Genomic DNA, 25,597 nt, shown 5'->3' on the forward strand with positions numbered 1-25,597 from the left:
TAGTAGGAGAGGAGCTCACTCAGGTACTGAGGGGCGAGCCCGTTTAGAGCTTTATAAGTCAGTAATAGAATTTTATAATCAATGCGAAATTTAACTGGTAACCAGTGCAGGGCTGATAAAACTGGACTAATATGGTCAAACTTCCTAGTTCTTGTGAGGACTCTGGCTGCAGCGTTCTGGACTAGGTGAAGCTTGTTAAGGCTTTTGCTGTGACATCCAGACAGCAGGGCATTACAATAATCTAGCCTTGAAGTGATAAATGCATGAACTATCTTTTCTGCATCCTGTAGAGATAATGAATTTCTTAATTTAGCGATATTGCGGAGATGCAGGAAAGCTGTTCTAGTGATATTAGATATATGTGTGTCGAAGGAGAGATCAGCGTCTATCATGACACCAAGATTTTTAACAGATAGGCTTGATGAAACTGAGAGATTGTTAAGTTTTAGTGTTGAGTTAGACAGTCTGTGTCTGGCTAATTTTGGACCAAGAAGCAGGACCTCTGTTTTATCTGAGTTAAGTAACAGAAAATTATTTGACATCCAATCTTTTATGTCTTTTACACAGTCCTCAATCTTGGCAAGTTTAATTTTATCATCCGGTTTACTTGATATATATAACTGGGTGTCATCTGCATAACAGTGGAAATTTATGCCGTGTGGAACAGGAAATTTTAAACAAGAAGCTGGCGAATGTCAAGCTGAGCAGCTTTGTAAATAGTTGAATGTTAAAAGACATTTTACAAGAAACTATGCTACTTTTGTATAAAAGTTCCTGCCGGAGATGTGAGTAAAGCATCTATAGCTAAAGTAAAGCTTAAAGCAGAGCAAAGTAAGTTTTTTGTTTATATTTTTAGCCTATACTAGGACATTAGCACACACTGAGATATATTTATAGCCAAGATTGTGAAACGTTATTTCAATAAAATGTACATAAAATGTCGTGGCTCCCAAGGTGGTTAGATTTTTGTTGACAAAACTTGACAAATGGCTCTTCTTAACATTTGGGTTGCAGACCCTGTCCTAATAGATTACTTTATCACTGTAGGAGGTAAAAGATAGACTACAGTCAATGAATGCAGATTTTTAAAGATAGTTTAATGGATGATCAATTAGCTATTCACATTAATTAAAACAATTTTAAATGCAATATATATTTAGTACAAGGAACATAAAAGCCAGTAATCCAGCACTCAGAATTGCCCAGCACTCAATCCATTGCCTCTAGAGGTGAGAGGTGAAATCACATGACATTAAAACAGGTGGAAAATAATATTATATATACTACTTTTAATTAATCAAAAGTTCAGTTGGATTTATCAAGAACTACACTGTTAATTTGATCAAAGCGCTGAAACATTGTATTTTGTCACATTTGTAATAATAACAGAAGTAAAAAAAAACTTTGGCTGGCAGGTTTGGTGTTTGGGCACAAATATCCAAGCAGTCAGCTGATGTGTATTTTGTTGTTCAAGTTCATCCCTATGAGGAGAGGAAACACACTACAATTAAAACAGTGACTAGTATCTGTTTATCACTGAGCACTGGGTAGTTTGTAATATTAACATGAATATGGTTTAAATTAATCTTACTGACTTTACATATCAACCTTTTACTATGTATAGAATCTTTTCTTTTTAGACTGTTTCCTCCTTCACTTCACCAAATTTGTGATCAGTCCTCATGGTTTCCTTAATAATCAGAAAAAAAACAAGCATTACATAGTGGAAATAAGGACAGTTTCTACATCAGAATTTGACATCTTACTAGTGCATGTTCCTACCTTGCAGGAGGCTCCAGATGCTTCTAGATCTGGTTTACATTCAGAGGTTATTCCGTTCTCCGTTCCACCATAGTCAGGCTCATTTAGCACCTCAGAGTGGGTAGTGCCGTTTTCAGGAGTTTCAAGTGTAGAAGAAGCTTTGGGATCAGCCCTTTCAGAGTGACTTACACTTGGTTCCAGCACATTCTCATCATCATCCTCTACAGAGTCACCTTTCAGATTTGGACTTTCCCTCTCTCCACCCTGGTCAGTGATTGGTAGTGGCTCCTTCTCTTTCATCTCCTCTCCTTCATTGTCTGGCTTCACGTCTTTCCTTGTGGCACTGTGTGCAATTCCAGTGTCATCTAGTACTGGTTCAGTGGAAGAGCTTGCCTCTACAGCAGAGTTGTCCTCACTCCTGGAGCTTGTGTCTGTGTTTCTAGGCCCATGTTTGCTGCCTAAAGTTTGCTTTGGTTTGGTGGGACTGGTCTCAGGGCTATAAGGCTCAAATGAGCCCCTGTCTGACCTGAAACTTGAATTGTACTCTCTCCTGAAAACACACAATAAGAAATACGCAATGTGAAATCTAACTGTCTGATACCTATGAGCTTATAGTCATATGCAAAAGTTTGGGCACCCCTGGTCCAATTACTTGTTTTGTTGTTTTTAAAAATAAGTCCATTCTCTATAGGATACAAACATTGCACATTTTATTACTGTTTACTACAACTAGTGTTTATTTGCTGAATTACCATATTGGGGAAAAAAATAAACATTAAATGTAGCCTGTGCCAAACATGTGGCACATTTTACAAAAACTCAAATAAGGAAATAGCAATTATGCACACATTTGTTCCCTGTAGATGTTGGGCACAGACAATTGACCAAAATTTCATATGGGGTGTTCAGACTTTTGCATGAAACTACATGCACTTAAACCAATAAATATCACAAATGCTAAATCCACGCAGCTGACTGTAGACACGTAGACTGGCTACGTTCACTTTACCAGGTTGAAGAACCAAAAAATAAGACTTTTGTGACTCAGATCTGATGTTTTCAGGGGTGTGTGGACACGCAGTCTGATCTTTTCAAGATCTTTTCAGTGACTTTGGCTATGTTCTCGCAGCAGGTAAAAGTAGGTAAAAATCAGTTTTTCTTACCAAATCTGATTTTTTTGTTTGGGTGTTCACATTTTCTTTTAAATGTGACCTGTATGCGACATGAGTCTGAGCAGCCACATCGCAGCGATTTTTATCAGCAGACGCCATTGAGCAGTCACATCATGGCCATTTTTATTAGCAGATTCCATTGAGCAGCCATATCACGGCCATTTTTATTAGCGGACGCCATTGAGCAGCCACATCGCGGCCATTTTTATTATTGGACGCCATTGAGCAGCCACATCGCGGCCATTTTTATTATTGGACGCCATTGAGCAGCCACATCGCGGCCATTTTTATTAGCGGACTCCATTGAACAGCCACATCGCGGCCATTTTTATTAGTGGACTCCATTAAGCAGCCACATCGCTGCCATTTGTATTAGCGGACTCCATTGAACAGCCACATCGCAGCCATTTGTATTAGCGGACTCCATTGAACAGCCACATCGCTGCCATTTTTATTAGTGGACTCCATTAAGCAGCCACATCGCTGCCATTTGTATTAGTGGACTCCATTGAGCAGCCACATCGCGGCCATTTTTATTAGCGGACTCCATTAAGCAGCCACATCGCTGCCATTTTTATTAGCAGACTCCATTGAACAGCCACATCGCTGCCATTTGTATTAGCGGACTCCATTGAACAGCCACATCGCGGCCATTTTTATTAGCAGACTCCATTGAGCAGCCACATCGCTGCCATTTTTATTAGCGGACTCCATTGAACAGCCACATCGCGGCCATTTTTATTAGCGGACTCCATTGAGCAGCCACATCGCGGCCATTTTTATTAGCGGACTCCATTGAACAGCCACATCGCGGCCATTTTTATTAGCGGACTCCATTGAACAGCCACATCGCGGCCATTTTTATTAGCGGACTCCATTGAACAGCCACATCGCGGCCATTTTTATTAGTGGACTCCATTGAGCAGCCACATCGCGGCCATTTGTATTAGCGGACTCCATTGAACAGCCACATCGCTGCCATTTGTATTAGCGGACTCCATTGAACAGCCACATCGCTGCCATTTGTATTAGCGGACTCCATTGAACAGCCACATCGCTGCCATTTTTATTAGCGGACTCCATTGAACAGCCACATCGCGGCCATTTGTATCAGCTGTTATTCACCAACATTATACACATTGACCAGTAGATGGCAGGACCTATCCATCTCTGCCACTGAATAATAAAAATGATGCTGAGAAAGATTAATACATTCCTCCTTTACCTGAAAGTACCTCTGGGGCTATAGCTCATGTGGAAGTCAGAGAAGCTGGCCCTCAGCGATCTTGGAGACAATGCATCTTTTATGGATCTCCTCTTAAGTGACCCACTTTCAGAAAGAAGGAAAAAAATCACCCTATTCAATATCTAAAAAAATATTCACAATTAAACTGCGCAATGTGATTCTGTTAAACCAGATGGAACAATCAGCTTATATATAGCATACAACAAATTAAAAACAATGCTAGAAGATGAAGGTACACACCGGCTGAAGTTCTTAATCACAAAGTTCTTGTCAGGATGTTGAGCCTTGAGGTCCTTCATAATGTTCTGTAAATTCTGATTATTCTATAGGGAAAAATGCATTTTTATTAACTATTACATTTTAATTTTAACAGAGGTAATGTGATGTACAAATGTGGACAATTGAGTTAATTTGATGTTTCAAATTAAAATGTTTTACTTTGGTTTACCTGGGCCATTTCCCTATAGAAGACATCCCTCAAATTGGAAATAGCTTGGAAGACTGTTACATAGCATCCAATGCGACTGTGGACAACAGATTTATATAGATATAGACTCACATTATATAGATTAAAAATCTCCTAGACTGGCAAACCTTTAAGTGTGGCTGCTGGTATTGTTACATCTCACCTATCATAGAGAACAGGTAGCTCCTCTTTTAGTTCACGGTTCATTTCTTCAAAAATCTTCTGGGCTGTTTTCATCTCCTCCTTTGCCTGGAACAAGATTTTTTTTTCTTTAGAAATCTACAAAATTTTCTCTTTACCCCAATGTAACGGAGACATATTTGCTACCCAGATTCCTTTAGCTTTTTCACTAGAGTTACAAGGCTGTTGCCTTAAACAACAATTGTTTGCATCTCAAATTGCTTCTGTGTGTTCTGACATTGTATGACATACTGTTATCTAAACTAATCAATAAAATTCACATTGCAGCAGAAACAGTAGCAGCTTATGTGTTTTTTCAACTGTACTTTTGTCCATTTTTATACATAACAGTATATCATACTACATAAGAAACCGCATAAGCAAGTGTATTTTAGATTACTTAATTAGACATGGGTTGAGTATGTGATGTGATGTATGTGGTGATTTATGAATGCAGTTTGCACAAGGTTGATTAGTGTGGTATAAACCTCCACTACTGGTTAGCTACATTGGCCTTGTAGCTCCAAGGCAAAGCTAAAGAAGCATATTTTGGGCATCAAACATGCCTTAGCTGACGGACCACACTGCCGATTGCAAACATTTATATTGGATTGGAAAATTTATAAATTAGATTTCTTTGACAAACCAGTGCTTTGACACATGACATGATGGCTGCTTTGCATGAGATCATGTGAAGTAGCCTCAGTAGCCTCAGTCCTCAGTCCTTTTGTTACTTGGAACAAAAGGACAGTTCCGTGATCTAAGTAGTACTATTACTATTATAAGTTATTACTAAGTAGTATTACTTAGTAAAAGTGATGTCTGGCACCCGTTATGAACAATATTGTTTACTGCAAAGCTAACAATATCTGTGCATGAGTTTATCATACACAAGGAAATTATTTAGTGGAAGTAATCTGGAACAGCAGGAAATTTTGTTTTAAAGCACAAAAAATCTCTCTACCTACAAAAAGTAGGTAATAGAAACACAAAGAAAACAGCATATTGACACAAGTGTAAGCACTCTAAAGTTACACCGACGTTTATCTGCTCAGACCTTGCCTATTTTGATATCATCTCTCTTTTTGGTATTCTCTAGTGACTCCAGGTGATGGCGAGAGGAATCATAGTCCACAAGTTTTCTACCTCGTTTGGCCACTCTTTCCTGAAAGACAGAGAACACTGAAAGATATAAAATTGGAAAATGAGCTAACATACATATGGGTTGTAATGTATTTGTAGCTTAATATTACTCTCATATCTGGGAACTGGCTCATGTAAGATTCCATGGTAAGCAAAGCCTGATCACGTAGTTTTGTCTCATAATCATTCCATAACAGGTCTTCTCCCTTTTCAGAGACAGAGTTGAATTAGCTCAGTTAAAACCTGCAGAAAAGGGCATTCTGAAATGCACATTAAATGCATCTTCTCATATTGCCAAAGACCACCTCCACTACAGCGCCAAGATCCTCTCCTCCTTCCCAGTCAAGCTCATATGCATCGAAAAGAGACTGAAAGAGACGACTAGAGGCATCGCGCATCACTGTGAGACACACATTACAATTTCATGAAGTCTTCAATTCCTTTTACATTCCAACTAATGACATACTTTAGTAAAACAATAGATCAATGGTCTCTGTTTGAAAGTTGAAATAAAATAGTAAAAGAAAGTAAAACAAAAATAATACTTAAATAATAATAATTGCCATAATACCTGTAATAGATTAAGCTGATTTGTACTTTCGGTTTTGGTCTAGACGCATTAGCTTTCTTTACTAAAAAGCTTATTAAGATGCATGTTGAATATTTCTATCCATACCAATACAGTAAGGTATAGTGGCTAACCTTTGATAGCATTTAGGTATGCCTTAAGGTCCTTGTATATTCTGTGTCCATCACTCTGCAAAAAAAGCAAGATTTAAACAAATAAAGCTTTTTATAAAACAGATCTTGTGTGCCTTTTGATTACCTGCTGGTCTTGGAGGTTTTGTACATGTATCTCAAACTGCTCATCTCTTGTTTCCTCAGATTTACCAAACTTCTGTAAGACCTGCCAAATGGTCAAACATCTTATCAGAACTTGTCTTAAGAAATTCTTTATGGATGCATTATGACAAAATGATGAACAGAGGACAGAATATCTATACAATCCTGATAAATGATTGCAAAGACACTTTGTGGGTGGTACATGTAAATACACTGACTTGGTGACTCACATCACCTCACAAAATCAGGGTATGCCTCGGCTGGCAAGATCAAAAATAAATGTGTCAATAAAGGAGAGAGAAGTTAGAGAGAGAAGTTCCATGCTGACTTTGACTTATATTATCTGTGCCCCACCCTATGAAGAAGATAAATACCGGCAATTAAAGTTACATGGCTTCCCCCAGTATTCCTTTTCAATGTGCTTATAAAAATGGAATTGTTCTGGGGGGAAAATTGAATATGGCATGGCAACAGCTTTAAAGATATCAAATCAAATCAAATTTATTTGTATAGCGCTTTTTACAACGGATGTTGTCACAAAGCAGCTTTACAGAATCTCGGAAAAAACAAAGTTTTAACAGGACTGTAAGAATGTACAGAAACCCCCCGGTGGGCAAGCCAGGGGCAACAGTGGCAAGGAAAAACTCCCTCAGAACTGAGGAAGAAACCTTGGGAGGAACCAGGCTCAACTGGGGGGACCCATCCTCCTCTGGTCAAACTACCTACAAGTGATAGGTACAGAACCTACTACACCCAAAGCATGGAAAAGATTCCCTGAAGTTATGATCAATAGTGTAATAGCTGATATTCCTAGAATATTAATTCATGTATATACCTTTTCCTGTGCTCTGCTGAATTTCCTTTGGACTTGTTTGGCAAACACCACAGCTCCTCCCTTTGAATGGGTGCTGGGACTTGTGCTGTTTTTTCTCTCTGCCATGTTCCTTTCTGCTTTCTTCCTTTTCTGGTTTTGAACTTCTCAGAAATTCTGCTTAATATGCCAGGTCCTACAAAGTGATTTGAGTCAAGAGACAAGTTGCCGCCTATTGTTTTCTGTTATATTGACTGATCTTTTGTGGCTTTGCCTTTGCTCTGTCATAGTCATAAACTTCTTATCTTTTCATAGCTGCCATAGCTGCAGTATTTTAAACCAGGTGTGTTTCAATGATGAAATTAAATGTTCATTAAGCCAAGAACATCTGCTTCCTTTTCTGGGTCAAAAAACTTGTCAATACATGTTTTGGACCGCAGTCTCTGTCTTAGACAGAATTTTGTCACAAAAGTGAACGGTGTAAAAGTCATTAACGTTGAACTACATTTCCCATGAGCCTTAGCGCGGGGGCATACAGGCCTTGTACAGGAACTTTGTGCTAGTGTGGTGATTACACCCTGACATAACACACTGGTGGGTGCTAGGAAAGCAATGGAGGTAACACTAGCAAAATGTGCTGCTGTTGATCTGGGCGTTCAGTGGCTCGGTTGGGCGTTTGCCTCTGCTATGAAAACAGAAAGGTTTTTCGATTTAGCAGGTAACTTCACAAGACCTGATTACGCTGAGTGTGCAGAATTCTGCCTGTCAGGCGCTGTTTGAATTCAAGGGCTGCAAAATGGCCATTTGGAGTTGACTTTAAGAAAAAATATCAGATTAAAGCTATATTGTAGCAAAAAAAGCGTAAAATTATTACAACATTTGGTTTTCTACATTGCTTAAGGTGTGAAACACGCCTCTGCTTAAATGAGCACTCGTTGTCTTATTCGCTATCGTGAATCAGCTGGAGGAACCTTGTTAGATTTCTCAGGCAGCCGTTGAATGTGAGCTGAAAGCACGACTGCTCAGTAGGGGTGCATACAAGGTTTTTGTAGAACTATTTGTGAAATTTCGGTTGGCAAAGCACTTTCATGATACTTTAACCTGCTGCACACATTGTTGATTTGAACCACAGATGTAAATATGTTGGCTGTATGAGGGGGAAAAAACAGCTCAAGTAACTGTCATTAACATCTTTCAAACAGAATGGAGACAGAACTGAAACTACATATTGTACAACTGGTTAATTCACTGAACTGTTCAATTTAAAGGGGTCCTTTATTGATTTGCTCAAAATAAGATCCTACTCACCTGTCAATGCTCAGTTTTCATTTCTTTGCGGTGATGTACAAATGTTATCCAGTCCACCCTTTTGAACACAAGGGCTCGTGTGCCCTTCTCTCTTTTCCAAGATATGTGCTTTTGAAAGTCCTTGAACTTTGGAACCAATTGTCTGACGGTTCTTGGGTAAAATATTCAGTGAACACGCCTCGCTTTTTAACTGGGCTGACATGGATGAATGGCTTCCACTCCCGTAATATAGGAAACAATCCATTAATTAGTTTCATTAAACGTTTATTCTTCTCTATTTCCAGGGTCTGGTACCTTTGTATTGTTGGCTCATCTGAGTCGTATATGGGGAGGCACAAGACATTTGAGGCAAAATGTACAGACTGGCCTTGTCACTGCATGGGGACTGAGGTATGCTTGATTATGTTGCTAGTGACTTGTATAAAACTGTACAAAGGCCATTGGCACAAATTAACTTTCAACCTAACAAGCAATTATAATAACGTTTACAAGATCAAACAAAGTTCAGGGTCCACATCTGTGTATAGAATACTATTCTGAATTAGAGTTCAGTGAATTCTATTTGTGAAGGCACATTAGGCGAGTAATGCATTCTATTAAGGCTGGGTTAATAAGTCAACGAGTTACAGGTTCACCCTTGTCTTGTAGACTTGGGACATTCCTCTTCCTACGGATCATGAAGGAACGACAAGACCGCCGGTTTAACAATGTCAGAGATAGCCCTGGGGTATTTTTTGTGTACTGGACCCTGCAAGGTATATGGACTGCTTTACTGCACATTATTTTCATGGTTATGGTCAGAAAAGTTAATAAGTTCTCCATGGTGCCAGTGGTCATTCTTCAGTGGAATTTGTTCTTAGTCAAGGACTGGGTTTAATTTGTGCTCTGGAAAAAGGTGCATAGTGTATGTACTGTAAATGAAATCAAGCCAGTTTTAGCTTTATTAACACAAAAAGGGCTGTGCTGTTGTACAGATTCATGAATATATTGTCTTTATTCTGTCGCTGGTAGTATCAGGACTTTTCAAGCTGTTTTCATAATTTATTTATTATAAGCAAAGAAGCAAAGATTCTACCAGCTTCAGAAAGCTCTCTTCTGTCTTTGTCCCAGCTGTGTGGGTGTTTGTCACCCTCATGCCCACCCTCATTCTGAACACGGAGCAGAAAGACAAGCCATTGGGCCCTCGTGACTACGTTGGTTGGGTGATATGGGGGCTGGGGTTTGCCACAGAAGCCATTGCTGACCAGCAGAAATGGAATTTTAAAAATGACGCTGATAATACTGTAAGTTGAAAGCCAAACTTATTTTTGCAATGTTCATAATCTTAGTATGTTGTGGAATTGGTTTGATAATTCCTTCTGATGTGTGTTAAATTAGCTAGTATTACATGATTTTTTTGCATACAGACGTATAGTGTTTATTAAAGTAACATGGTACATTAAAACATAACATGCAGGAAATGCTGCAGGCTAGGACTGATACAAGAACATTCTCGGTTTGGCAGTGTACAACTACTGATGCTTTTAAACTTTGTAACAAAGCTTTTACTTATTTGTGATTTTATAGGAAGAACCTATGAATTTTCACCAGCATTTTTGTGTTGCTTGACTTCAGTGTACAAATGGAATATTTGATGCAATAGTAGTAGAGACTGCACATTCAGGGCTGTGTATCTGGAAAAGAGAGGCTTGATCGGTAAACTCTTTAATATAAACCGCATGACCTCGCATTGCTGATGCATAATTTGTTAATAGGCACACGCTTGGTTGGCAGTTTATTAGGTAGATGTACCTTGTATCTACTTTCATTGAGTGTTTTCTAAGGAACGTCTATCATATAGGTGCACTTTGTACAGTCTGTTGCCCATTATTTCCCAATTTGCCAGCCACTCGTTACCCAAAAGGGCCACCACAGGGCCACCACTGACAAGAAATTATTCAGTTCAAGTCTTGTATAGCGCATTTTACAATGATGTTGTCACAAAGCAGCTTTACAGAAGTTTGAAAACATGCAGTTACAACATATATTCCCCAGTGAGCAAGCCAGAGGCGACAGTGGCAAGCAAAACCTTGGGAGAAATCAAAAATCACAAGGGGAGACCCAACCTCCTCTGATCAAAGAGCATTTACAATTTAATAAGCTAAATACCAAAAAAAAGCTAAGAGGATCTCTGTTTGGAGTCTGGGTGGTAAAGCTTCAGAAACTGTACTGGTAGAGGCAGTCTCTGGCTGAGGCAGTCTCTGGCTGAGGCAGTCTCTGGCTGAGGCAGTCTCTAGCTGAGGCAGTCTCTGGCTGAGTCTTTATGAAAAGTGGGAGTGAGCTGAAACAGTCTCATCCTATCTCAATGCCGGTACATCTGGATGGCACAGTAATGTAATTGAGGGTGTTGCAGCTGGCACAAATGATCAGGAGATCGGGTTGGTGATGGTGAAGCCCTGATGGTCAGTTTTCCCTCAGTGATCAGCAGGATGGGAGGGTAGTCATTATCTCAGGAAGAGTAAAGAGACAAAATTAGTTCTGCTCAGGAGTATGACTGTAATAAATATGATTTCCCCCAGAGTGTGGCTGGTGACTCCGGCAGATCTAACTATAACAGCATAAACTAAAAGGAGAGAACAAGAAGGTAACATACAACCCCAATTCCAATGAAGTTGGGATGTTGTGTAAAACATAAATAAAAACAGAATACGTTTTGCAAATCCTTTTCAACCTATATTCAATTGAATACACTACAAAGACAAGATATTTAATGTTCAAAGGGATAAACTTTATTGCTTTTTGCAAATATTCACTCATTTTGAATGTGATGCCTGTAACACTTTCCAAAGAAGTTGGGACAGGGGCAACAAAAGACTGGGAAAGTTAATGAATGCTCAAAAAACACGTGTTTGGAACATTCCCCAGGTGAAAAGGTTAACTGGAAACAGGTGAGTGTCATGATTGAGTATAAAGGGAGCATCCCTGAAAGGCTCAGTCGTTCACAAGCAAGGATGACGTTCACCACTTTGTGAACAACTGCGTGAGCAAATAGTCCAATAGTTTAAGAACAATGTTTCTCAACATGCAATTGCGAGGAATTTAGGGATTTCATCATCTACAGTCCATAATATCATCAAAAGATTCAGAGAATCTGGAGAAATCTCTGCAAGAAAGCGGCAAAGCAGCAAACCAACATTGAATGCCTGTGACCTTCGATCCCTCAGGCGGCACTGCATTAAAAACTGACATCTTTCTGTAATGGACATTACCACATGGGCTCATTAACACAGTTCATCGCTCCATCAAGAAGTGCAAGTTAAAACTCTGCCATGCAAAGCGAAAGCCATATATCAGCAACACCCATAAACGCCGCTGGCTTCTCTGGGCCCAAGCTCATCTGAGATGGACGGACGCAAAGTTGAAAAGTGTCCTGTGGTCTGACGAGTCCATATTTCAAATTGGTTTTGGAAATCATGGACGTCGTGTCCTCCGGGCCAAAGAGGAAAAGGACTTTCCGGATTGTTACCAGAGCAAAGTTCAAAAGCCAGCATCTCTGATGGTATGGGGGTGTGTTAGTGCCCATGGCATGGGTAACCTGCACATCTGTGAAGGCACCATTAATGCTGAAAGGTTCATACACGTTTTGGAGCAACATCTGCTGCCATCCAAGTAACGTCTTTTTCAAGGATGTCGCTGCTTATTTCAGCAAGACAATGCCAAGTGTTTGGCATTCTGCACGTGTTACAACAGCGTGATTTCGTAGTAAAAGACTGCGGGTACTAGACTGGCCTGCCTGCAGTCCAGACCTGTCTCCCATCGAAAATGTGTGGCACATTATGAAGCACAAAATACGACAACAGAGACCCCGGACTGTTGAGCAACTGAAGTTGTACATCAAGCAAGAATGGGAAAGAATTCCACCTACAAAGCTTCAACAATTAGTGTCCTCAGTTCCCAAACGCTTATTGAGTGTTGTTAAAAGGAAAGGTGATGTAGCACAGTGGTAAACATGCCCCTGTCCCAGCTTCTTTGGAATGTGTTGCAGGCATCAAATTCAAAATGAGTGAATATTTGCAAAAAAAAGTAAAGTTTATCTGTTTGATCATTAAATATTTTGTCTTTGTAGTGTATTCAATTGAATATAGGTTGAAAAGGACTTGCAAATCATTGTATTCTGTTTTTATTTATGTTTTACACAACGTCCCAACTTCATTGGAATTGGGGTTGTAGATATGAGAGTACCCTGAGACACTGGGATCCCCCCACTCCACCATCAGCAAACCTGTGTGATCGCGTGAAGTGGTGGGTCAACAGCACCAACATCTCAGTTTACTATAAGCCTCTGTGTCCATGAACCCCTGGATCTCCTGCCTTTATCTAAAGGGGAAGGCTAATTATCAAAAGCTAAACTAAACAAGTATGTTTTCAGTCTAGACTTAAAGGTTGAGACTGTGTCAGAGTCCCAAACATTAACTAGGAGATTATTCCACAATTTGGTGGCTTTGTAAGAAAAAGCTCTTCCCCCCTTGAACTCTTCTGAATTTTAGGAACCAGTAGAAAACCAGCATCCTGTGATCTGAGTAAACGAGGCGGTTCATAATGGGAAATAAGATCTTGCAGGTAGTCTGGTGCGAGACCGTGCAGGGCTTTATACATCAATAAAATGGGTTTAAATATTTGTTAGGGCCCTAATGTGGATACGTTTTTGGGGTGCTCAGTCATTTTTTTAGGATACTACAGCAAGTTACATGTTACCTGTTCAGCATCACAATGGTAGCATACTAAATGTATTTTTGGGCACATCACCACTATAAGTACAGGGTTATTTGACATTTGAGACAAAGCAATAGTAGGATTACATACACATAATGAAACACTAGTTGGCATAAACCCACCAACCAGTGCAACATTCCCTATAAAACGTGATCACTTTTCATAATTCTCACCCAGGAGAAACAGACCATGAATAAGTGGGCTGCTGATCCTGCCATGCAGAACTACATCACTAACACCTTGCTCCTCTGGCCCTTCCCTGTGTTGTGAAAACCGGGGGCCATTTTTTATCTTTTATACAGTCTCACATGGGCAGACTGTACTGGATGACAAAAACATTGGACTGTTGTGATATATTTTGATATATTTGAAACACCTATAGTCAGTTTTTTTATTCATTCATTCATATAAGCATGATAAGACCATTGACACATTAACATATGAAGCACCTACAGTAATCATGCAAAAAAAAATATTTTGGCCTATAATGAAAAATATGCTACAGTTCTTCCATGACTTCCATACACACATTCTATTTTTTCTCTGTTTTTTCTGCATCACAAAACCTAATGCCACAGATATCATTTTTGTACCATTTGTCAGCCACCATTGTGTTTTGGCTTTATAAAGCATGAGCCTAGGCTGGTCACCAAAATGTTAACAGTGGCACCACCATGGTCCCTGTCCACTGATGGATGTAGTAAATAGTGGAGTAAATGTGTTGATAAATTGCGCAACAGCATGGGCTGAAGTGTGTAATTGGACACGTACAAGGTGCACCATAGCACCTAATAATACTTAATAAACTGGTAACACTGAATTTGTTCATAGCATAGACTTTTTCATGAACCACTATGTTCTAAGTGAAATAAGAAAATATTACCTTCATAGATCTTGTTCTTTTGTCTGCAGGGTAAGTTTATCCAGCATGGACTATGGGCTTACAGCAGACACCCAAACTACCTGGGGGAGATCTTGCAGTGGTCAGGTTTATTCCTGTCTGCGTCTTCTGTCATGCGAGGCAGTCAATACCTCAGTGTGGTGTCTCCTCTCTTTGTCTGGTTCCTGCTCAGACATGTGAGTGGAATTCCCATTTTGGAGAAACAGGCCATGAAAAAGTGGGGAGCTGACCCTGCTTTCCAGAGCTACATCAAGAACACCCCACTCCTCTGGCCCTTCCCTTTGTTCTGAAACCTGAGGATATGTTTATCTTTTGCATTGCTGGACCATATTTTATATGACTTCTATTTTGATATAACTCAAAACAGCTACAGTTCGTTTGGGTTTTTGTCAATTTGCTCATTTAAATATGTTAGAACCATTGGCGAGTAAATGTGAGCAATGCATATGAAACGTGTGAAATACAAAAAAAAACAAACAGAATATGTTGGGTCCCACAGCCTATAATGAAAAATGGGAAGTGTATTCTGAACATGTGATGGCCGACAGCTGGTTATGTCAAACTGGGGACCTTCTGGGTTGTGCTGTGAAGATTTGCATCTACCTTCATGTAACACTCTGAATTCAGTTCATGATGGCCTTGCTAATTAGCTGATAGACTAAATCAGTTGTGTTTAATGAGGCAGTGTGCTGAAGGCTACAGTGTTTTGGACCACAATTGAAGAAGCCTGACATGTGGCCTAGAAAAGGCAAATACTTCTGCTCCATGACTTTGAGTTTGAAAAATAACTGTGAAACCACTAACATTTACATATTTTAGATGTAGATATGATAGGAGCCAATAAATACATTATATTGCTACATATATATATATATATATACATATATATATATATATATATATATATATATATATATATATATATATATATATATAGCCAAAAGTATTCACTCACCCATCAAAATAATTGAATTGGGGTATTCCAATCACTTCCATGGCCACAGGTGTATAACTTTTTATAATTTGTAATTAAACATTTTATATATATATAAAATATATATATAATACTTTATCCTCTTCCCACAGGGAACACAGGACTCTGGTTTTATCACCTAGATAAGGGCAGACACAGTTTATTTTAAATGAGCATATTTTCAGGTATACACTGATGATTGATTCTGGTCAAAAGTTAGTAATCCTCTGAACATACAAATAGATAAATAAGCCAGGAACCTAACAATAGCCATTAAGTATACCGTTTTGGAGACAAACTCATGCAGGCGGACACTTCCATTGCTTTGGGGTGTATTTGGCTCTGCCTTGCTCTCCCTCTCCACATGATTGGGTCGCTTGAACACATCCACAGACTGGATAGAGTCAGTATCTGCAGTGTTCCACTCCATAGCAGCTATAGGAAACATTGACTGCAAAAAATTAAGGTGGGCTCACACACACAGACGTGTGTGTGTGTGTGTACATATATATATATATATATATATATATATATATATATATATAATAATTAGTCATTAAAAATGTATAATTTTTATAATGTCTAATTTTTGAAAGAATGGGTCCCTCTCAGGAACTCCGGCGTGGTACCGTGATAGGATGCCACCTGTGCAACAAGTCCAGTTGTGAACTTTCCTCACTACTAAATATTCCACAGTCAACTGTCAGTGGTATTATAACAAAGTGGACGCAATTGGGGGCAACAGCAACTCAGTCATGAAGTGGTAGGCATAAAATGACATAGAAATGACAGAGCGCAGTCAGTGAATGCTGAGGTGCACAACGTGCAGAGGTTGACAACTGCAGTCAGTCACTACAGACCTCTAAACATGGCCTTCAGCTTTAGCTCAAGCTTCAGCACACCGTAGAGCTTCATGGACTGGGTTTCCATGGCTGAGCAGCTACATCCAAGCCTTACATCACTAAGCGCAATGCAAAGCTTTGAATACAGTGGTATAAAGCACTGCCATTGGACTTTAGAACGCTGGAGACGTGTCCCCTGAAGTGACGAATCATGCTTCTCCATCTAGAAATCTGATAGATGAGTCTGGGTTTGGCAGTTGCCAGAATGGTACTTGTCTGACTGCATTGTACAAAGTGTAAAGTTTGGTGGAGGGGGGATTAGGGTGCGGGGTTGCTTTTAGGAGTTGGGTTCAGCCCCTTAGTTCCAGTGAAAGGAACAATTAATGCTTCAGCAGACCAAGAGATTTGACAGTTTGGACTTGACTGGCCTGCACCTCAACCCAAAAGAACACCTTTGGGATGAATTAGAATAGACTACAAGCCAGGCTTCTCATCCAACATCAGTGTCTGACCTCATGAATGCGCTTCTGGAAGTATGGTCAAAAATTCCCACACACCCACCTCTAAACCTTGTGGAAAGCATTCTCAGAAGAGTTGAAGATGTTAATGGGATGTCAAAAGTTCATATGTGTGTGAAGGCAGACAAGCAAATACTTGTGGCAGTATAGTGTATATGGAAGGGGGGAGGGGTCATCTTTGTATATACACACACACATTTCTAAGCACATTTTAGCATACCACTTAGATTTTTACATTGCAATGTTCTCATACACGCACACCCACAATCAAGTGATAACACCACAAATAATGTACTGGAAATTAGTGTATTTTACAAGCAAGATAGCAGATTTTTACACTCTGTAGGATTACCCTCTTGGTAACCTTGCCGTTTTAACACTTGATTGTGATGTTAAACTGTAGCATCAGGTAGTAATCACACTGCTGTGTAATTCAACCATGGTCAATACTATAATCTCATATTGTACATGACAGTCTATATCAAAATCCACAGAACAGGACAAGATGCGTTACCTCTACGTACAAAGCAGATAGCTTCAAATCCAAAGAGAGCACCAATACAAATAAATAATCAACACTGTAGTGAGCAAAGCTTGTATTAATGTGTAAATCAAAACAGTTGATTACTGGATCTATGAATACAGTATGTCCACAAGCATGGAATAACATTTGATTAAAAACAAATAAAAGTAAAACATACAAAGTGTAGTGAAGCAGACATTTGCAAGATGTAAATGTTTACTATAATGCCTACCAAAGTCTATCCGTCATGTTCTTGCATATGAAATTGCTGCTGTGTTTGAGATAAAAGGCTAGATCAATAGCATTCAAACGCCCCCCCCCCCCCCCAAGTCAAATCACATTAACATAAGAATGCAAATCTCTGTCTAGATAGTCAGTTAAGAAGCTCCACCAATACTTCAAAATTCCAGAATGCTCTTTGGGAATAAAGACCGCTAATGCAATCGACCCCTCCCCCCACCCCCCACTAGCTGATGTACAAGATAAAGACCTGGTGGCATTCTTAAACATTTATCAAATCTTTTTGAATAAGAGATTTAGCTCGTTTTTTTTTTTTCAGCAAAAAAATAAAACACTAACACACTGATACTCTGGCAAACTTTGTTATTTAGAAATATGAGCATAAACATTTTAACACCAGAGTTTACTACCAGTGTTGGGCTTCTTTATAAAGAACTCCCATCCAAACTGATAAGCCTCTGAGCTTTAGAGTAAATGTTCTAAAAAATAATGGAAGTGCATATATTTGACCACCCCTTTGGTTTGCAAGTGTGTCAAAAGTGTGTGGCAAGTGTAGTACAAACACCTAAAAACAGCTAAAATACACAACATGAGTAGAAAAAGAAAATGAGGATTAAATCTTTTGTAAAAACATACTTGTAGCCATAAATTAACTGTGCAGAGCATTGCTTATATACACACACACGCAGCAGCCATTTCCCAAAAATAAGCCAGGGGCATCAACAGGCATCCTCAGGCTGTGTCTGGTTACTTCAGGAGAGGGGAGGCAAAGAAGTTGCCTTGGCGACTGAAGCCCACAGTAGATTTGCTCTTGCTGCCAAACCTATGAAAATGAGGGTGAATTAGTCCCTTTTGATTCAAGCAAATGTACCAAAATCAAATTTAAATGTTGCAGTCTTTACCATTTAACTTATGCACATTTTTAAGGAAAGAGGTGTAGGTTTTGTGATTTCTCTATATTATTAATCCTTTGAAGCATCGTTTACTATTACTATTCCTTTTGGAATGCTGTTCTTAATTTACTTCATCAGGCAAGCATAACACCACTCATAACTAAAGGTGATAACAGTTTAAAAAAAAAAAAAAAAGAAGCATACTTGGGAGTGATTGCGTTGAGTGTAGCGTTTCTCATACGCTGAGAAAGAGAGCTGGAGGATGGAGTTTTGCTCATTTGCTGTTCTGGGGTGGTGAGGGGGCCAAAGATGCTTACTGCAACCAAACAAAAGTCTTTTAATCAATCAAATTTCACACCCCTTACATAAGGTATGAAGCCAAGAAATTTTAAGCAAGAAAGTAATAACCTATTACAATTCCATGTAGGATTTAACTGGTATATACAACCCATAAATTCATACAAACATACCTTTGTGATCAGGAGTGGCATATACATTGGTATTTTCAATGATAACGTGATCATTGTGAGCTTGATCCTGCTCCACCATCATGAACCGGCTCCAGTACTCAATAGGCAGGCCCAGCAGGCGCTCCACAACCTGATGTCAGAGTTAACAGTTAAGAGTTTCTCAAGCACTGCAGCAGATTGAGCATTTTCTTTAGTTGGACTAAAGTTAAATTTAGTACCTCACATCCTTCAAGTTAAAATTATTTTATCCTGATAATTATGCCAAATTTCAGTGCACTGAGATATGAACAGAAGGAGTTTGTTTCCTGTCTCTTACCTTAGGCTGGCGTTTGGTGTCCTGCAGGATAGTCATTGGGTCTGGATCAGGAACGGCATGGCCCACAATAGTGGGACCAAACACACGAGACAAGTTAATTTCATCCATCTTGGTGTCTGGGCTTCGGGCAACTCTGCAGCAGGGGGAAAAAAACCCTGCACAATTACATATATGTAATACGTACCATTTTAACAGCTCAAAAAAGAAAAGCTAAGCAGGAGTTGATGCAGTGGTAAAAAGAGACTTCAACCGACTGGCTACCTCTGTAGGTGGATGATCAAGAATGCCAGTGTGTCTCTGTTGGGCTGGGGCAGGTCACTTATACTCTGGTACATCAGTGCAATGGAGTTGTCTTCATCAGCCACCTCTGAGAAGAAGAAAAACCACCAGGCCATAAGATAGTCATTACCCCCAGTTAAATTTCATGGGGACAAGCACCAAAGCCCATTTAATTTGGATACACAACTGTCATGCAGTTTCACTTCATTTGTTTTGTTCATAAAAGCATGAAACTGTTCAATCCATGCACCTTCATGACAGAAATACAATTATGTGAAAGATTATTGCCCATCATGCTGTGTTATAAATCTTAAATATTTTTAAAAAAAAAAAAAAAAGGTAAAGCACACCCTTTAATTATACTTCACTGTTATACTTCGAGTCAAAGCTCAGGTGTGTGTAGAAAGCTCGCCATTAAGTGAGTGAAGAGACTGACCTGCTGCTTCCATAAAGTTGCGGTTAAGCCTGAAAGTTAGCAGTGGCTCTTTGAGGTTTCTCAGGAAGTCCTTGAGGAGACCAGTTATGGCATGAATATCCTCCACCTTACTGAGCAGAGGGACAGTCTTTCCACGCAGGAACTTCTCCTTCAGCTCCTTCACCACTCTATCAGCACCAGAAAGGCGGTATAGCCCAATCTGAGTTGGGAACAGAGGAAGGAGAGATGGGGGTGGGGTGGGGGTGTGAATTCAACAAGCTGCAGAAGAGCCTCATCGCTTGTCCACTGCACTAATTGTAAGGGGGGAGGAATCCACCTGGAGCACTTTGTGTGCTGATGTGGGGGGAGGGGGGGCCTCACCATAACCATGACAATGTTGCATCACCAAGTTTTGCCCTATAAACAATTGCACTACTACCTAGCTTAATGTAGAGGTTTAAAAACTTACTGTAAAACTATGTCCTTTGCATCAACAAATTCTAACAATTTCAGGCTTCAGCAAACTAACAATCCACCAGCATTCAATCCTATTTACTTTGTTCAGTTGATTAATTTTTCTTTTCTTCAAAAAGCAGTCACATTCTGATCACCGTGCAGCCACTTTCCATTGGATTAACATGTAAAACGTGCTGGCAATTGAGGGAAAATGACATGCATTAGCACCTCACCTCATGTAGGCCTCTCTGCTCAATCTCATTCACACAGTGCACCACCAATGGTGGGATCATGGGCGATGTAACTGAGACATAGTCTGCCAGAGTGCCCTACAAGACACCAACAAACAATATGGCAGGATACCAATAAGTAATAACATATTGACTGATGAAAAGACATTTTAAAATGTTCTGTAATTAATCAAATCTCAAATTCTGACCAAAACATGCATGCTACCTCGCCAATCTTGACTGGAGTCCCAGCCATGTTGGGGATGCAGGGCAGTGGACAGCGCTCACGACACTCAGGGTGGGCTACTACACGACAGTCCCTGCACTTCAGAGAGATCTTCCCAAACTTTATCCTCTTCCCACAGGGAACACAGGACTCTGGTTTTATCACCTAGATAAGGGCAGACACAGTTTATTTTAAATGAGCATGATATTTTCAGTGATACACTGATGATTGATTCTGGTCAAAAGTTAGTAATCCTCTGAACATACAAATAGATAAATAAGCCAGGAACCTAACAATAGCCATTAAGTATACCGTTTTGGAGACAAACTCATGCAGGCGGACACTTCCATTGCTTTGGGGTGTATTTGGCTCTGCCTTGCTCTCCCTCTCCACATGATTGGGTCGCTTGAACACATCCACAGACTGGATAGAGTCAGTATCTGCAGTGTTCCACTCCATAGCAGCTATAGGAAACATTGACTGCAAAAATTAAGGTGGGCTCACAGGTGGGTGTGTGTGTATATGTGTGTGGGTGTGTGTGTATGTATAATATAACACATACATACATATACATACATATATATATATATATATATATATATATATATATATATATATATATATATATATATATATATATATATATATATATATACATATACATACATATATATATATATATATATACATATACACACACACACACACACACACACACACACATAATATATGAAAACGAGAAACTAGACCGATCAGGTTTGGCCATGTTTGTAATGCTTGTGTCTTACATTCTTGCCATATTTACACTGAATGGAGGTAACATCCACTACATTAAGCTTGGAACTCACCAGTCTTTCTCCTACTCCTGGTCCAGTAAGGCACAGCCTCAACAGTGGTCACCGCTTCTATGGCACCTCCGTTTTTAGGGACAGTTACTGTGGTCTTGGCCACCAGAGACTCATTGCCCTGCAGGTATTTACATAAAATTTAAACCATATTCAAACTTTAAATCCTTATTCACTATAGTCGTTCTAGTGACCAAAGCTGTTATCCAATCATTACACAAAATTAACTGGTTTATATATAAACTTATTAAAAGATAAACTGAATAAATCCCTGGTAACCATAGATCAATAATTACTTATTCTTAGCAGAAGCAGTACTGCCGTCTCAAGTCTGGAAAAAATGTAATTCTGCAGAGACTAAATGGGACAGCATATCAACTAACTCTTCTTTAGCTGAAAGTTAAAAAAGGTCTATAGGGAACACATAGTAAGAAAATTATTTCCCTGATGTTAAACCACAGGCTTTGGACTACTTCTTTAACAAGGAGATATACCTTCTCTGAGGTGCGGCCAGTAGACCGGGATCTCTTGGCAGCAGCTGGTGGTCCATCAGTATGGTTTCTGGAGGAGCGCTGGAAGGAGTCAAAGAAAACTTTATTGGTCTGATGTCAGGAATAACCAAGATTAATGTGCCTCAGCAATTTCCTGGATGAAGATGTATGAACCACTAGCTTACTCTCTTCTGACGTTTTTTCAATCGAACAGTCCTGACAACAGAAGAGTCCCAGTCCTGTGAAGAAAACAAATCACATTGTGTCTATGAAGCTACAGAAATCAAACAGAACAAAAACTTTAAAATACACACAAGACTGTTAAAATTATCTGTAGTGTGGAGAGATATGGAAAGCATGGCAACAGAGAAAAGACTTACCAATGAATCATCGGTTTTATCATAACTGATGTCTGACAAGATTGAGGCTGATTCATCAATGGTTGTCAACCTACATAAAATATACAATGTTAGCTCAACTAAATTGATTTCTATGGCAGTAGTGTTTTAATACAAAGTAAATTACACACATCATCAAAGTGTTTTACTATTGTTATCCTCACCTTCGGCTGCTGTTGAGATTGGCAGGTGCCTGAGAGCGTGCATTGAGAAAGGCCAGGGCTGAACGCTGCTCATCATTCAGCTGAATGCTGCTGCTAGAACCCTCTGTGACCAGCAGATCTCTGATCAGCTGGATCTGACGATCCTACAGACAGCAAATAAGAGAATGAGTGTTAAAGTTGAATTCCATTATTTATTTTTTTTAATCTGCATAAACCAATCTTGAATATACAAAGGAATTCATTGATCCTGGTTTTATAGATTATGCGCATTCTAGAGAAAATTATGGGATTTAAATTGCACAGTCACAGTGGTGCCAACAGCAACAAGCTTAACAACTCAAAAAGTTACCTCACAGAAAGCACGTGAAATGTTCCTAAATATGTTGGTGGATGACCAAGACATTATCTTATATTTTTTAGATAAGATCTGACGAACATTTTTGAAAGTCCATTCATGGCAGAAATGTACATGCAGGGTGGGCAAAACAGTACCCAATATTTTCTGATTTACCACCATTCTTTTAATATCACTCTTACAACTCAGTAGACACATGCAGGTTCAGAGTTTTGCTATATTTACATTATTATACGTCATTATACATTATTTATATTTACACAAAATTTGGTTCCCATTCCCACCAACTCTAATCCGATAAGTTTCTCTACAATGCACCATTTCACATAAAACTACTATGAATTACACTTTATATTAACAATTTTAAAAATTCCCTTTTAAGAGATTATTATCTATTTTATTGGTCATTTATGTGAGCTCATAGTGCTCTAGCACAAGTCCTGACATAGGTTAACGTTCAGCATCATACACCCTGATGAATAAAAGCACTTGTTTAAAGTAGAATGGAACAGCAATATCAACCAGCATGTTGGCCAGTCACGTATGTGCAATGTATCTTTGGGTCACACACCAGTTTTTCACAGTCAGCTTCAGCTTTTTGTCGCCTGCGGATTTCCACGTCCACTTGGTTGCGAGCATGTTTGAGCTTGACCTCCAGAGCCCCTCTCTCCGTCTCTGCTTTGGCAAGTACCTCTTTACATGAGGCCAGCTCGTGCTCTACTCTCAACCATTTACGACGACAGTCCTCAAAATTCAGTGCCATCTGAATGAACTCTGAAAATGCGTGCATAAGCATGAGAAATTCTGATCTTAAGACATTAGCGTGCACAATCGTTATTCATGTAAAAATAAGAGTATACTCACGGGGCTCAACGCTTTCATTGAGGATGTCAACATGGGCTCGAAGATTTTCGAAAACCCCGAGGAGGTTCATCACAGCCGTCTCCATATTCTAAAGTTACACAACAAAACAGAAAAAAATATCCAACGAAGACACTATGACTCGGGTACGGTACACAAGTGGTAAGGCGCTGACAGCAGTTGCCGTTTTAAAAACTATCTAGAAGGAATAACGTTGCTTTACAGTAAGCATCAGTGTACACTAGCTAACTAGGTTAGCGTTAAGTGAAATCGATACCTGGTTCATTGCCTACAGCCACAAAAACAAAAAAAAAAGATACTGAGAGCAACGTTAATACAAAAGAACATTCCAGCTAACCTAGCAACATAATAATAACAGACGTTACGTTACACTGCGCTCTTCTACAATAACTAGCTAGGTTAGTTGGCTCAACCATTGTCCATTTCATTAGCTTAATAACGTGGCTAACGCTACAGTACAACTTTCTAGGCGAACTAAGTTAACCCGTTAGCTAAGCAGTGATAACACAGCTTAACTAAAGAAACTGAACGACAGCTTAACTAAAAAAACTGAACCTCTTTGGTTTACAAGTACATAACCAGCCTGTTGCAAATGACTAACGTTACGGTGATTAGCATTAGCTGTTCTCATTAAAACGGATCACGCCGTTATCACCTTCGACTTGCTAAGACAACAATTCAACAAGTCAACAAACCTACGCTACGTTAGCTCTATGAACTAACTGCATTTACTTACTTATACGTTGAATCCTCTCGAACGAACAGCTTTTACGATAATTATCAGGGTGGTAAATGGAAAACAGCCTGGCAAAACTACAAAACATTAGCTACCCATCCGTACGGTTAGAGTCAGACAGTAATGCTAATGGATTAGCATTCGAGGTGGTTGCATTTCAAATTTACCCGCTAGCCAATGAGCGTTAAGACGCGCAGGCGTGGAAACAATGACGCGACATGACGAGGTGGAGTCTGTGCAACTGAGGCTGCCGTAAAGAGACGGTTGTGTTAGGGGTTCGTTGGAGAGGCACTGAGGCAGGCTTTTCATTAATTCACAAACAGCCCGGTAACCCAAAACAAAATCCACTATGTGGATCTTTGGAAAAAATAATTAAGCTAGTTAGCGCATAAATAAATAGACGTTCAAATTTAGGCTTACATTCCCACATAATGTGAAATTTGATTAAGGACAAGGTTTAATCCGTGATCTGAATCAACGAAAACCCACCATCTTTAGAAAGAATGTCAGCGTTCGTGTGAAATAACCGTAAAGGAATATAAAAAATAATAGTACTGTTACTGCTACTAGTACTACTACCACCACGAATAACAACAACAACAACAATAATAATTACAATACATTATTAATGTAACAGTGTAAAATCGGATAGAACTATTTATTGGTGAAATTCTCTAAATACTTTTTAATAGTGATAATAATCTCAAACTGCTCAGCTTTTAGGGCTTTTTACTGATTTGTCACCTCATATCTTGATTAATC

The 25,597-nt window shown here is 39.3% G+C and overlaps 3 protein-coding genes across 3 annotated transcripts; 1 reads left to right on the forward strand and 2 right to left on the reverse strand.

The window, feature by feature from the left end:
* Positions 1-1,076: 1,076 nt before the first annotated feature.
* Positions 1,077-9,072, reverse strand: bin2a (bridging integrator 2a). Its single transcript, XM_017694205.2, has 13 exons — positions 8,931-9,072; positions 7,647-7,818; positions 6,795-6,875; positions 6,671-6,725; positions 6,274-6,368; positions 6,079-6,174; positions 5,883-5,990; positions 4,809-4,894; positions 4,628-4,703; positions 4,420-4,502; positions 4,159-4,263; positions 1,783-2,311; positions 1,077-1,690 (listed from the first exon to the last, which is right to left on the reverse strand). The coding sequence occupies exons 2-13, from the start codon at positions 7,749-7,751 to the stop codon at positions 1,637-1,639; spliced, it is 1,473 nt and encodes a 490-aa protein (XP_017549694.1). The 5' UTR covers positions 7,752-7,818; positions 8,931-9,072; the 3' UTR covers positions 1,077-1,636.
* On the forward strand, positions 8,172-15,336 carry si:ch211-210c8.6. The gene is made up of 5 exons (XM_017694207.2): positions 8,172-8,340; positions 9,215-9,320; positions 9,579-9,685; positions 10,041-10,213; positions 14,595-15,336. Exons 1-5 carry the CDS (start codon positions 8,235-8,237, stop codon positions 14,871-14,873), a joined length of 771 nt encoding a protein of 256 aa, XP_017549696.1. The 5' UTR covers positions 8,172-8,234; the 3' UTR covers positions 14,874-15,336.
* A 2,570-nt stretch (positions 15,337-17,906) lies between these two features.
* racgap1 (Rac GTPase activating protein 1) lies at positions 17,907-24,979 on the reverse strand. Its single transcript, XM_017694204.2, has 17 exons — positions 24,836-24,979; positions 24,082-24,169; positions 23,789-23,991; positions 22,863-23,005; positions 22,681-22,750; positions 22,486-22,539; positions 22,304-22,381; positions 21,813-21,930; positions 21,277-21,428; positions 20,965-21,129; positions 20,742-20,837; positions 20,074-20,272; positions 19,620-19,725; positions 19,359-19,491; positions 19,043-19,172; positions 18,777-18,888; positions 17,907-18,502 (listed from the first exon to the last, which is right to left on the reverse strand). Exons 2-17 carry the CDS (start codon positions 24,164-24,166, stop codon positions 18,427-18,429), a joined length of 1,920 nt encoding a protein of 639 aa, XP_017549693.1. The 5' UTR covers positions 24,167-24,169; positions 24,836-24,979; the 3' UTR covers positions 17,907-18,426.
* Positions 24,980-25,597: the final 618 nt, after the last annotated feature.

This window comes from Pygocentrus nattereri, chromosome 9 (assembly GCF_015220715.1).
Source record: "Pygocentrus nattereri isolate fPygNat1 chromosome 9, fPygNat1.pri, whole genome shotgun sequence".
NCBI classification, from domain to species: domain Eukaryota; kingdom Metazoa; phylum Chordata; class Actinopteri; order Characiformes; family Serrasalmidae; genus Pygocentrus; species Pygocentrus nattereri.